The sequence below is a fragment of the Nicotiana tabacum genome, chromosome 10 (assembly GCF_000715075.1).
Source record: "Nicotiana tabacum cultivar K326 chromosome 10, ASM71507v2, whole genome shotgun sequence".
NCBI classification, from domain to species: Eukaryota; Viridiplantae; Streptophyta; class Magnoliopsida; order Solanales; family Solanaceae; genus Nicotiana; species Nicotiana tabacum.
Genome location: NC_134089.1, coordinates 168,283,660 through 168,297,848, shown reverse-complemented (window position 1 = coordinate 168,297,848; position 14,189 = coordinate 168,283,660). Strand labels below are relative to the sequence as shown.

General features: G+C 34.7%; 1 protein-coding gene and 1 non-coding gene across 3 annotated transcripts; both read left to right on the top strand.

Annotated features, from left to right (window-relative positions):
- The first annotated feature begins 8,921 nt into the window (after window positions 1-8,921).
- Window positions 8,922-12,227, top strand: LOC107762904 (uncharacterized). Of its 2 annotated transcripts, XM_075223525.1 has the most exons (5): window positions 8,922-9,090; window positions 10,287-10,376; window positions 10,706-10,819; window positions 11,639-11,755; window positions 11,944-12,227. In XM_075223525.1, exons 2-5 carry the CDS (start codon window positions 10,367-10,369, stop codon window positions 12,039-12,041), a joined length of 339 nt encoding a protein of 112 aa, XP_075079626.1. In that variant the 5' UTR covers window positions 8,922-9,090; window positions 10,287-10,366; the 3' UTR covers window positions 12,042-12,227. The 2 variants fall into 2 exon arrangements, 1 of the variants encoding a protein (XP_075079626.1); XR_012695899.1 differs by lacking the exon at window positions 11,639-11,755 and having other exon boundaries at window positions 8,928-9,090.
- Window positions 10,833-11,025, top strand: LOC142165692 (U2 spliceosomal RNA). The gene has a single exon (XR_012696341.1). It is a non-coding gene; the product is annotated as a U2 spliceosomal RNA (small nuclear RNA).
- Window positions 12,228-14,189: the final 1,962 nt, after the last annotated feature.

Below are 14,189 nucleotides of genomic sequence, written 5' to 3'. Positions count from 1 at the left end.
ACAACCTTCTAAACGGACAGAAACATCTGTTGTTTGGCCATTTTTTACTCAACTAAGAGGAAAAAAATAAGTTTAAGTGTAAAACTTATGGCAAAGAGTTGGCTTTTAAATATGTTAGAGGTCGGGGGGAAGAGTTTGACTAGACACATATTGTTACACCCTCAAGGTAAAGTTAGATATCTTCATATGAAATCTTTGGCAGAGAGGACAAGTGTACCTAGTCAGACTGACCTTAGTACCGGGTCAAATCAATTTTAACTGGAAATTAACACAGTTACCGATGGTATTTTATATTATGATACAAAAAAAGATCGGGAAGAATTGGCAAAAATAGTTACTGTTATGTGCTTACCCTATAGTTTTCCTTATAACCCTCATTTTATGCATTATATTAGAAAAGTTTGGAATCCTACTTATAAAGGTTTTCCTCGCACAACCGTAAAGAGCGATATTTATAAATATAAACATGAATATAAACAATATTTGCGCTATTTATTTACTCATATAAATTATCGTGTTGCTATTACAATTGATATTGGTAGAAGTGGTAATGACTGTGATTACCTTACTGTTACCAGCCATTGGATTGATGAGGAATGGATAATGCAAAAGCACATTATTACTTATAGAATAATTAATTCATGTCACACAGGGCAGTTTATTGCTGGCACAGTTACGAATATTTGTAGATATTTTTATATTATTGATAAAATCATGTCAGTTTCAATGGATAATACTACTAGTAACACAAATGATGTAGCCTTGCTTACCACTACATTAAGTCCTGCATTTAGTAACATTTTTCATGTTAGATGCATTTGTCATATTTACAATTTAATTGTGGGTGGTGGTATGAGAATTTTAAATATTGAAATTGAAAAGGTTAAAATGGCTCTTAACTGGCTTTTTTATTCAAACCGTAGAAGTAGACTTAGAGAATATTTTAAAAGATGCGATGAATTTGGCCTAAGAGAAAGAAAGGTTCCTAAACCTTGTCCAACTAGATGGAATTACATGTATGAAAGTTTAGTGTTGCATATGAATATAGAAACCTCATAAACTCAACGTTTAATGCTCATGTAAGTGATGATGATGAGCACCTTACAAATGCAGATTGGGTTAATGTTAAAATGCTTGTAGATTTTTTAGAAAAATTTCTTATTGCTACAAATAAATTTTCTGGGCAATATTATCCTACTATTTTTAACTGTTTAGTTTATATTGTAGAACTTGTAAATTTGTCTGCTCATTTTTTAGAGGGTGGGAAAATTTATAAACTTGTTATTGATTCTATGAGAAAAACTTTTAAAAATATTTTTTCCCTATTCCCCCTATTTATGGTGTTGCTGCATTGTTAAATCCTACTATGAAATTAGGAGGTCCTCAATTTTGGTATGAAACTGTTTATAATAGTTTAGCACTTGAAGATGAGGAGTTGTCTAAACTTGCGGACGCAATAGCCTTAATTAAAATAAATGTTCAAACTATTTATAATGCTTATCAAGTTGCATTAGATCATGCTAGACCAAATGTTCCAACTCCTTCTTCTTCTGATTCTCAATCATCTAAAAGAACTGCGGGAGTAAGAGCACTTAGTGCTTGGGTCGGTTCAAGGGTTCTCAAGGTTCTTAGTACTAGTGATTTTTCACAACTAAATGAGCTTGAAATTTATTTGTCCATGGAATTGAGGAAGTGAATCCCGGCGGCTCCTTTAATATTTTGGAATGGTGGAAAGACAAAGAAAAATACTTTCCAATTCTTTCAAAGATGCCCGAGACATTTTAACTATTCAAGCTTCAACAGTGGCATCAGAGTTAGTCAAGCAAGACTTCAACTCGGTGATTATAGAGCATTTATGAGGGAGAGCTTGGAAAAATCAGTACTTTTCAGAGATTGGATCCATTCGGAAAGAAGAAATTTTGGACTTGTTGAATCACAATCAGAGGTAGACGAAGCTTACGAAGAAATGCTAGCTGAACTTGTGGAGGATTTTGCTTCGTCCGAAGCGGTGATGACCAAGTTTTTTTTCTGCCACCACCAATGGAAATTCATCCGGACCTTAATGGATTTATGAAGTTTGTAAGAGATACCATGTAAATTAATATGTAACTTGTATTTTGGCACATCTTGATTAGTTTCTTTTTCTTCTCAATGGTGGTATTAACACCTTGTTGTGCTCATTCCATAGGGTGGAGGAAGACTAAGAAAGATATTGCGATGTTTTGTTAATGCTATAATAAAATTATAACGCATTGTTTTGAATATCTTTTTACAATATTTTTGTCTTTAAATTTGAATTAAAAATTTAGGTCAAAGTTCAATAATATAATTTACAAGGAATTGCCTTAGATATTTTTATTACCATCTTTTTTTTCTAACTTCTATAAAATTTAAAAAAAATAGAAAGTATCTGTTGGGACCACTTAGCCCGAGACCATTAGTTCATGGTCTCGGGCTAGTTTCTACAAAAAACCCGCGAATCCTAGGCCCATTTAGGATCGGCCCCCGAAGCCCGAGCGCACTTAGGATCGACCTACTTAGGATCATCCCCCGAATCCCACTTAAGCCCAAGACATGCCCACATGCTAGCCTTACTTTGAAGCCCATGTCAGCTAATCTATAGTGGTTCAGGCAGCTCCAGAAACGGTTACTTCTATTAGTACTAATGTTATTACCCTTATGTTTATCTTTGGTTTTAGGACTTCATGGAACTCCCCTTCTACAAGCCAACTACCTTATAGATAGAGGCCATATCCTCAAGGGATTGCCATAACCTAATTCTATCATGTAAATGCGGGCTAGCATAGATAGCAGAGAAAAGCCACTTAGGTTGATTGGTGATTACCTTGATCATCGCATGCACACCCTGGGGAGTGGTACAGACCTCCTTGAGCATAACTAGGTATTTTTTCCATATCACTACAATTCCACCTGATTGGCCCACAACAGGGGATGGAAATTATGCTAAGAATTGAAGCTCAGCAGTTAAGTGTGTGTGATCAGCCATTCTTGTCTCCAGGAGGACAAGGACTGCAGGCTTATGCAATTTCACCATGGAGGTGCAGTGTCTACGGAATTCAGCACTATTGGCCCTTTCTAGCATTCCATATTAAGAAGTTCATCAGCAACTGATTTTGAGTTGGGGTCTTCCTCTTGAGTCCCTTCCCCTTTCCCACCAGGGTTGGTTTCACTCTTCCCATTACAGGGCTTATTGAAACTGCTGAGTTCCCTAAGCTTGGAGATGATAGAGGTTGGAGATTTAGCTTGCAACTTACAAGCTTTCTGAGGCAGAGAGCAATAAGCATTTCTCTGCACTGCTCTTTGAACTCGATCATCATTGCCTCCTGCATGAGGAGGACTAATGTTTTTGGGATTCCTAGATTTTTCAAGATGCTTTCTAGGTTTGCGTTAAATTCTTTTAGATAGCTCGTGGTTTGGTTCTTCTCCTTTATTAACAGGTCCATGGTTGCATTCTGATTTGTTGGGGGAATATTTTGTGGGTTCACTGTTGTGGGAGTGGGTTGGTTCACCTAGGGCCACAATGTGAATGCTGGTGATGGGAGGCGACTGCTCAGATCCATCAGAGGAAAGAAAGTCATTATTTGGTATAGATGGTCCATGAGGGAGTTGAGCTCCTCCACTAAGAGGGGTTGTTGAGAAATCATGTACTGGGCTTGGAGAAGTGTGGATTGCCATAGCTGGTGTCCAAAGTTGGACAGACCTTGATGCAGTAGGAGGTTTGCTAGTCGTTCCAAATAATAGGGGTCTTGAATTGTGATGGAGATGGGTACTGGACCCATCATCATGTGTAGGGTCTGAGAGTAGCCTTGCAGGGCCATCTCCATCCATGACTCTGGCATAGAGTTGGGTGGTATGGGAATGATGAACAAGGTCAGAGTGTGGTTGTACGGTGGAGGGTTTGGGTTGTTCGGAGTCGACATTTGGAGGTGAATTTTAGGGAGGTTCTCCGGTTGAGCTTTGGGAAGAAGGAATCTCTTCAGTTGCCTTTGTATAAACCGTTTTGGGGGCTGTTGGGATTGTGAATTGTCGATTGAGATCTTTGATCAATCTTGGGGGAATGACAACCAGTGTCACTTTACGGATGGGCAAATGAGAACGATTTCCCCTAGGCAATGTATTTCCTCTATTGAGAGGTGTACAACCTGTGAGGGTTTTATCAGCATTTGAGTGTGGGTATGGGAGAGAGAGTGTTTGGGTAGCTGGTCTAGAAGGGTGGCCCACTGTAGAGTGATTATTAAGGGGCTTTGATGTCAGGGTATAATTACCCAAATCTGGGTTAAAATGGAGATCAGAGATGCTACTCGATTTGGGAGGGGGGGCATTAGCCAAATTGCAGGTGGGCTATATCTCCTCCCCTTGATTCTAACCCACCTTTTCCCCTTTACCATTACACGCGCCTTTAATCCCAAGGAAGGGATCTTTGGTCAATGTTGTATTGGCATAGAAGTGCCTTTTTAGCCCAGAGATTCGAGAGCTTGCACTGGTGTGTGTTTGGCTTGTGGGTTGTAGATGATGGGCCACTGTGGATCATGCCCAAATTTTGTGGCCTCTGAAGTCCAGATTTGGCATCATTGTAAGAGTGCCCAGTGGGCCCCATGGAATCTGTAATTTGAGCTTTGTGGAGTTGCTTTCTTGGGCCCCATGGCATCTACTGAATAATTATGTTTAGGATTCCGGTTACCGGAATCTAAGTCTGAAAAACTTTTTGGGTCGAGGAACTTACCTAAGGAGGCATCAAACCTCTTTACCTGGGGGTTGCTTAGGGTGTCCTTATGGGTTTGGCGTCTGTGTTTTGAGAAGGTGACTGTGCGCCATTCAGAGATCTGCTCCTTTGGGTTGTCCTTACCGTTGGTGCCGCCGGTGAGCTTTCCTTGAGTGACTGGTGTTAGGAATTCGCAGCTTCTCAGGGTATGGCCAATTCTCCCACACCCTGTACACAGAACCCCTTCCCCTTCATAAACTAGTGCCTGGTTGTGGGTGCTGATAATGACTTTTGTTGTCACCGGGATATCAAGAGGAACCTGGACACAAATTCTGGCATATCTTCCTCTTAGGGTGGAGGAAGTGCAGGTATCAATCTTCAGGAGTTTGCCCACTTTATTGTCTGCTTGTTCCAGAATGGTTGTGTCATAGAATTTCGTTGGCAGTTGTGAGTGTTTGATCCATACTGCCATTATGGCAAGCTTGGATGCTGCCGGAACAAAATTTGGCTCCCATCTACGGATTGACAGGAAGTGCCCTGCTACATACCAAGGTCCCTCACTTAGAACCTTACTCGTGCTCTTCTCTGTATTGAATTTTGCGATGAAGAACTCCCATCCTAGGCTCAATTAGGGTAAGGGGTTCTTCTAGTTTCCATAGATTGGAGAGTTTGTCCTTGAGTAGGTGATGTGGGATTTCCCCCCTAAATAGTTTAATGATCAAGGAGTGTTTCCAGGGTTTATACAGTCTAATTTTATCCTCGATAGATAGAGGGATTGGTATGTTTCCCAGATTTAGTTCGAAAGCTTGCGTAAGACCACTGGATTGTGGCAGGTCATAGCTTGTTGAGGACGCAAGATTCTTGTCCAGTAGGACTTCTTTGAAGGAGATTAGTTCTGATTTGTCTTCCTCCATAACATTGGTTGACAGCATTTGTGGTATATTTGGAAGTTCCGGTGACTTTCCGATGGAGGGGGTCGCTGGAGGGGTAGGGATATGGCCATGCCTGGTTGGCTAAGGGTTAGTGTTTAGTTAGAAAGATGTTGGTCTTTCTCTTTCTTAAGTAGTTTTGGAGTGCTGGATACCTAACCTGATAAACGTAAAGATATTATCTCTACCAACTTTTATACCTTCCAAAACATAAATTAGTGTTCATATAGACAATTCTAAGATGCATAAAATTGTAAAATCGAAGACTTTGCCTATTCACTAAGTTAACTTTTAGTAGAATACACAATTAAGAATTATAGGAAAGATAGGAGTTACTAGAAAAAGGTAAAGTTAAGTAGGAAAAAGAATTTAAATTGAACTTAACGATTTTATATTGGATAATAAAAATAAAATTCAAAAGTATACAAACTAAAGAAGGCCAGACTTTATTTGAGAATAGAATCGTTTCAAAAAATTTGTAAGTAGTTCTATCTTTGAAACCTAAAGATATTTGTACATTGCACGAATATAGAGACTAGTAATTTAATCAATAATGTATGTTAAAATATTGTTATGTACTCACTAAAAGTATTTGCACACTACAATCAAGTAATAGGTGGTAGTATGCAAACTGTGAAATCTTTTGTCTATAACTTAAAATTAATATATACAAACGTCTCTATAACAACATCCCTATATAACTCTTTATTATAAAAGTCAAACTTTTCCGGAATTAAATTTTATATTATGTTATAATATATGTTCTATATAACAAAACAAAACTGTTATAGAAAGGTTTGACTAGCACAATCATCTCTTTTACATTTTTCTTTCGTTCATATTCTAAAAAGAGCCGCACTTCAAATTAATTAAAGAAGGAATTTTGGAAAGGATTTGGTTATTTGTGGGACACTCGGCAATAAATATTCACAAAAAATAAATTACAAGAGTCGAAAAGGAGAATTGAATGTATTAGAAAAGAAAAGCTCCATTCATATCATTTTTGAACTCTACCTAAGTACGTCGAATTCTTACTTAGTACTATATAAATAAAAACCAATTTATGATTTATTTATTTTTTAATACAAAAATGCAACTCGTGGAGCTCATTGACTGATACATAATACATGTTGATTGGATGATAAAAGTAAATATATCTGAGTTGAGAAAAGACGTAAGTCCATAAAGTTTTTAGGTACTTAAATATATTAAAACTTTTAATTTAATAAAAGTGAACATTACTTCAAGCTAACACAAGGAAAAGAATGACAAGTGTTTTTGCAATAGAGGGATTAGGAGTATAATATGGTAAAGCTAGACCAATACTTTTGGCTGAATAATTACAAGAAAAGAAAAAAGAATAAAAGAAAGTAGACTAGTCTCTTCGACTCTAAAAAAACTCTTAAACTTTACAGGGTGTAAAAAAAAGGAAAGAGTAGATTATAGTATCATTCTTGTATTCTCTTATCTAATAATTGTAATAATATTATTGTCGTATATTCTTATCCTTTAGATTTTTATTACGACTTATTGTTTCTCTTGTTTTGATTTTCTTAATATTTTATTATTGTTACTGTTATTTTTTTCATGACTTCTTGACTACTATAATTTATTTTGATTAGTGTTGAGTTTATGCTTTCCTTGAGCTGAATGTCTATCGAAAACATCATCTCTATCTGCACAAGGTAGAGATAAGATCTGCATACATACTATACTTTCATACTCCACTTGTGAAATTACATAAGGTTTGCTGTTGTTGTTACTTACTTTCTTTTTATGTATGTTATTTATTTATCCTTAATTACACTATTTTATATGAATGATATGTCCAATATGGTTTTTCCTTTTTATTCTACTTATTAAGATTTCTTTATTCTTAGTTTAACTCTAGGGCCCCACCTCTTCTTCCTCTCTTTTATTATTATGCCTTACTTTATGAGCAACTTTTTTTGTTAGGTAACTTAAATTGATTTTACTTAGCATATAAATTCTCTCTTTTTAATGACACGAAATTTATTTCTATATTGGAGTATAATTTGAACAATATCTTCTAGTATTGGATTTTTTTAAAAAATAAACTGGCTTGATTTATAGTTGTTTTGAGTTTCTTATCATAGATTAAACATTAAAGGTTTTGCGTTGAAAATAATTGTCTAATAATACGACAATTAACGTTGAAATATTAACCCAAGAATAATAAAGGTAAATTAATTTAGTAAAACTAAGAATATATAGTAATTAAGCTACTATTTAAGCAATTTTTTTAGTTGGAGGCGCTCTTTCATGAAACTTTATTTTTGTTTGCAATTTTTGTAGAATATATTTAAAATTTGCTTTGTGAGTGAAAGAGCTAATTCGAATTAACCATAAACTAAATGAATCGACCAATCTTTCCTATTCGGTGTAGCTAGTAGTAGGTATATTATATGCATAAAATAGTGGTACTTGCAACCTTCAAATTCCGAATCCGTCTCTGTATATAAAAGTAACCATTCAAGGAGAGTCAACATATATTACATATCGATATATAAAAAAAATTACCTACCTACACAATGCATTTTTCCTGCGAAGGGTGTCAGTTCTATAAGGTGGCTCCGCCACGGGATATGTCTAATATAACATATTTAAGAGTATTTTTAATATATTTTACATATCTTCAATTAAAACCTATAAAATTTTATATTTCTTAATTTTATGCTAAATAAATTAAGATATATAAAATAAAACAAATAGAATACATATCTTAAATGAATATTAAGAGGGGAAAAAAAGGATAACAACAAGTCATAGTTTACTTGCAACTCAATGCGGGAGGAAGGCGCAGACGTACGAGACGGCTTTTGGAATATGCTATCCATCAAATCATTATCATATTCATATATTCACCCATCACCTACTTCCATTGTATTTAATTTTTTGTTTTTGTTTTCCATTTAAATTTTTTATTATTCTGCGATTACGGGTTAAGCCATAGAATTAACAATTGATGTTTGTATTAAGGTAGAATTGATTACATTACATCGCTAGAGATACGATCCTTCTCCTCTGAATACTGTATTGACGCGAAATACTTTATGTATGCGGCTGTCCGTTCTTCATTTTCAACTATATTCTCAAAATAATATATATATATATATATATATATATGTTATATATAAAAATTATACAAATTTTATATAATTTTTCGGCTACAAAATATATTTTTTCTGACTCGGCTAGAAGAGATAAAACCCCTAAAAACTGGTTATTTTATTTCTTCAAAACATATGGATAGTTTTGGCTACTTTTCCAAATAATTCATTTCTAATTAAAACCCAAACACACTCCTATTTTTTTCATCTCCTTCTGCTCTACCGCTTACTTTTCCTCTTTGGAAAGGAAAAGACTCAAAAATTCTAAAATCTCAAGCTTAGCAGACTCAAATTTCGTAATTCAGCTGTAAGTTGCTATTTCATATTTTTGTTTGAATTTTACTCTTTTGCCTTTTATAGAATATAGTAGCTCATACATCAATATCAGGTTATGTATATCGTCTAGTATTTTTTTTTTTCTCTGGGTTTATATCGTTTATTCATTGTATAAGCAACAACTTTAGCTGTGGGTATTGTTCTTCTCCTTTTCTTTGAATTTTAGAGTAGTAATTTTAGGGATCTTCTTCTGTTTCTTCTTTTTTTGCGATCTCTCTACAAGAATAAAGGGAATTTCTCTCTTTTCTAGGCAATCCTTTTTCAAGAGTAAAGAGAGTTTTTTTTTTGGGTGGGCTAATCCTCTGTATAATTCTGGTAGTTGATATTTGTCAAATTTTTAGCTTTGTTCATCAGCTTAATTATAATATGAATATATTTTAGATAATTAAGCAAAAAGCTTATTAGAAGGTTATGCTGTAATCCTCATGTTCCACTTTTATGTGCTTAAATTTGACTGCTTTGTCCATTATTTGAGCTAAACTTCAATTGGAAAATCAACAACTGTTTAAATAATTTCTTGTTACACTTAAAATGATATCAAAATTATGGGCTAAATATGCTTGAATTGATTTAAAGATGGCTTCTAGTATTAGAATTCTCCCCCGAGGCTTTGTCTAGTGGTAAGAGTGCTAACTCGTGATGTGTGGGTTAGACACACGTCACGGGTTCAAATCCGACAGTAGATAAAAGCCTAATATTTAAGTGGAGAAGGGCTCGTTACCCACTGAGTTTAAAACCGTGTGCCACTAGCCGATAGAGATTTCTCGGTTATAAAAATAAAATTGGATTAGAATGTGGTGAGTTAAACCTCAGGTCAAGGCATGGGAATTTCTCAATGCTGAACTATGCATGGAATTTATTGGTTCAGAAATTACTCATTTTTATTATACGATGTGTGTATATAGGGAGGCTTATGATCATGTTGTTGTTTAGTTGCATGTTTATTTACGAGGAATTGATTAGTAGAGTAAAGATGGACCTTTCAGGGATATTGACATGATAAACGCTCAATTGGGGTAGAGTATTACCTAGCCTTCCTTCCTCAATTAATGAGATAAATTAGCGGCTAATTCCTTTTCCTATTTGCCAGCATTACTAAATGAGCTGAATGCTGATCACATGGTAAATTATTAAGGTTGAAGTCCTTTATTTGTTCGCGAAAAGCAGGTATTTATTAAAGGTCTAGCAGAGGGGATAACTCAAAAAACATAAGGCAGAAGCCATCAGCTTGAAAGAACGAACTACACATGGAAAAGAGTAAGCACTAGTCTACCTATATCTAACTCGCTATCTCATTTTTCAGATTTCAGACAGAGTTTTTAATGTGATTACAATGATTGTCGTATATGTTTGTTCGTTGGTGACATATTCTGAGATCAAGATAGTCAAGAAATCGTTACTGAGCGATGAAATGTTCCTGGATTGAATTTTGTACAGTTGTTTGCAATTTTGCGTCATGATTGTTTTTTAGGATATGTACGTTTTAAGGAAAATTTTGTATTTACCGTCCAAATTCTTGTGAACATAGAATTTCACGGTGAAGGATATTTTGTAGTCATAATTAATTGGGCATCTGGGTCTGGCAGGTGCTACTCTTGAAAGCGGAGAGGGCAGAAATAGCGTTGAACTCGTGAAATCGGTCTCTGACAAACAGCTTGACCTTTTGAGGCCATCAGCTCGGTATTATTCAGTATCTAAAGGTAACCATTTTCTATACCTTTCTCGGCCTTTTGCCTAAGATCAAATTTAGTATCTGTTTTTATGGGTTAAAGGTAACCATTTTCTTTACCTTTTGGGAGAACATGACTATTTTAGCTTCTTTTATCCAAGAGGCAGCATTTGCGTTTAGCTCACAGATTGAGTGCTCATTTTCTAAATGCATGACCCGTATGTTAGGATCATTTTCTTATAAAATTTTGCCGTGGAGTGAAACTTATTTATTCTAGATTCGGAAATAAGAACAACAAAAAGGTATTGATGCTGTTTTCTCACACTCCCCAGCAAATAAATGCGGAAATGCTTTAGGACATTTTGATGGACGTTAGAATACATCTTAATCTTTTCCTGTCACAAGTTTTATCTTCATTCAGTTACTTCTTAGAGGCCTTTTATGTTTCTTTCTTAGTGTAAGGATAAAATATTTTGATACATGTTTCATAAGAAAACTATTCTGATACATGTTTTCCCCTGCTTAAGCTTTTAAGTTTTTTGTTCCGTCTCTCTCTCTCTCTCTCTCTCTCTCTCTCTCTCTCTATGTGTGTGTGTGTGCGCGCGTCCATTAGTATTGTTCATAGGTTTACTTTCCCATTTGTTTGGGCTGTGGGACGGCGTAGAATCTTTTCCAACTGTCCTTAATTCTGTGGTATCTGTTGTAAACAATGAAGGCATCTATTATTGTAAATTCCCTTCAACTTTATTCAGTCTTCGTTACATCTACCAATTATCTGTCCGCACTGGTCACAAAAAGATGAAGTGAGAAAAGCAAACCGAAATTCTGAGTTGGATACTTGTGATTATAGGACAAAGAGGTGATGCAGAAGATCGTGATAAGGGAAAGTATACATTGATTAGAGATGTAGAGGACCTTCAAACAGGGTTCTATGAGCCGTGGAAACAGCCTCTTGCAGAAGTGCAGGGTAAGGCTACGTCCAATATACCCTTGTGGTCCAGCCCTTCCCGGGACCCCGCGCATAGCAAGAGCTTAGTGCACCGGGCTGTCTTTTTTCTGGTTTTCTGTGACAATTCAAAAGTCGTTTGCTTCTTTTTATATTATTTAACAGTGTTAACAGTCCTAACAACGTTTAGAATTTACATTCTTATGCAGGCGATGGCGTGTTCTGTTGTGTTGCTAATAATCATAGCAGTAAAACTCTTCTTGTAGCTTCCGTTATGCTAGCTCCATACGAGCTGTATCTATTGTGACCAAGATGTCAGAATTTGCTGTTGCTTGTTTTGTAGTCAAGTGAAAAGACACATCTCGAGTCTAAATTCTCCAATTGTAAATGCTCTACGAGAAGAAAAAACATCTTATACAGAACTATATACGTGAAAATGTATACCTGCTTAGGTATTCCATCAAGATTATTATTGAAATTCCTCTTGTTTGTATACATGTTTTTCCATGTTAAGAGTGCAACAATAATATTATGGATTTATGTGCAGGACAAGTTAAACAGACTTCTAATTGTGTCTGTTTTTTAGAAAAGAAAGAGGTTATCCATATTGCTGCAGTGTCTCATACATTAGGACCTCTGAATTGGCTCTAAATTGCTACCACTATGTTACTCGCATTGTTTATATTTTGTTCGACCAAGTTCTAAAATCTGGTTCTTTTAGGTTTTATATAAGCTGTAAGTAGGGGTGTTCATAAAAATCCGAAAACCCGAACCAAGCCGAAAACCAAACCAAACCGACCAAAAAAACCGATACTTTTTTGGTTTGGTTTGGTTTTGGTTTTGAAATTTAAAAACTGATCAAATTTGGTTTGGATTTGGTTTTAATTAAAAAAAATCGAACCAAATCGAATATAGGAGTAGCTATTTTAAATTTATTATTACACTTATATATATGTATACCTTTATACAAAGTTATAAAAAATTTATAGTAAATATTAACCGTTTGAACATTTAGTACAGTTCTTTACCTTTACATTCTAGTTTAATTGGTAGTTTTCTTTTGTTAAATGTAAGAATCTATTTCATGTTAAAAATAATACTCCCTCCGTTTTAATTTATCGAACCTATTTCTTTTTTAGTCCGTGCCAAAAAGAATGACCCCTTTCCTTATTTAGAAACAATTTACCTTTATACAATGATTTATTGCCACACAAAACATATGTGCCTCATTTTACACCACAAGATCAAAAGTCTTCTCTCTTTTCTTAAACTCCGTGCCCAGTCAAATGAGTTCACATAAATTGAAACGGATGGAGTATATTTTTAATTGAGTCCTTAAATTATTCATCACTATTTGATTCAATTATCATCAATATATCTTGGTAAATAATAGATTTCTCAAAGGGCAATTGATTTGATAGTGTTACGTTGAAAATGTGGTCACCGAAATGTGTGTTTGGTAGTGTATGTCTTATATTTAAGAAAAAATCGACAAATAACCGACAAAAACGAAAAACCGACATAAACCGAATCGAGAAAAAATCGACTTAAATGATTTGGTTTGGTTCTAATATTTAAAAACCGACTTACTTGGTTTGATTTCTTTTTAGGGAAAAATCGATCCAAACCGAACCATGAACACTCCTAGCTGTAAGCAGTTTATGTTTAGTCAATCATTTCAAAAATGAGTTTCAATGTCAAATTATGACAAATGGACACTTAAAAATCTCTTTTTATAAAATTAGTATTCTTTGAATTGATATTTTTTGATGAGTGATTAATTTCATTTAATCAAAATGTAAAAGAAAATAACAAAATAGAGGTCAGGATTACAATACTTCGGTCGTGGATGTGTTGATAATGCAAGAATGTAATCTTGTCGGCACTTGAGAATGGCTCGGTAGATATAGAACTTTTTGTAGTGGTATTTTATAAAAATTGCACACTTATTTAACTTATACCCATTTTTTTTAAAAGTTTTAATTTGTACCCACTTTTTAAATAACTTCAGCCCCCTTTCTCCTCCTCCTTCGTTTTCTTCTTCTTCTTCTTCTTCTTCTGTTGTTGTTGGTGCTGCTATGAAACTTCAGTTCATGGGATGATTGTCATAAGTATTTTTATCAGATTATTTAAAAATAAATTATAAATAATTACGTAAGTTAGTAGACAATAATTTGTGAATATTTTCACGTACGGGAAGTTTAAGGTCACACTCAGTGATTCTTTTCATGATAATTCTGTTATTTTCACATTTATTGTTTCCAAAATTTATGATTTAGATACTGTTGGCAACTGATTATTTATCTAGTATGTTAGAAAGCTTTTTCAAAAACTTCAGCTTATATAGTGCTAAAGTTTTACAAATGAACTAATAACTTCAGCATCTTCTACTGAAGTTTTTGAAAAAGTTTTATGACAAAATTAATGAATACAGGACAAAAAAACTTCAGATTAT

What these genes read in the sequence shown, in the direction of transcription:
- LOC107762904 (XM_075223525.1), top strand. An exon ending in GTATTATTCAGTATCTAAAG is followed by an intron (nt 10,820 to 11,638) that starts GTAACCATTTTC and finishes TTGTGATTATAG; the next exon opens with GACAAAGAGGTGATGCAGAA. An exon ending in GCCTCTTGCAGAAGTGCAGG is followed by an intron (nt 11,756 to 11,943) that starts GTAAGGCTACGT and finishes ATTCTTATGCAG; the next exon opens with GCGATGGCGTGTTCTGTTGT.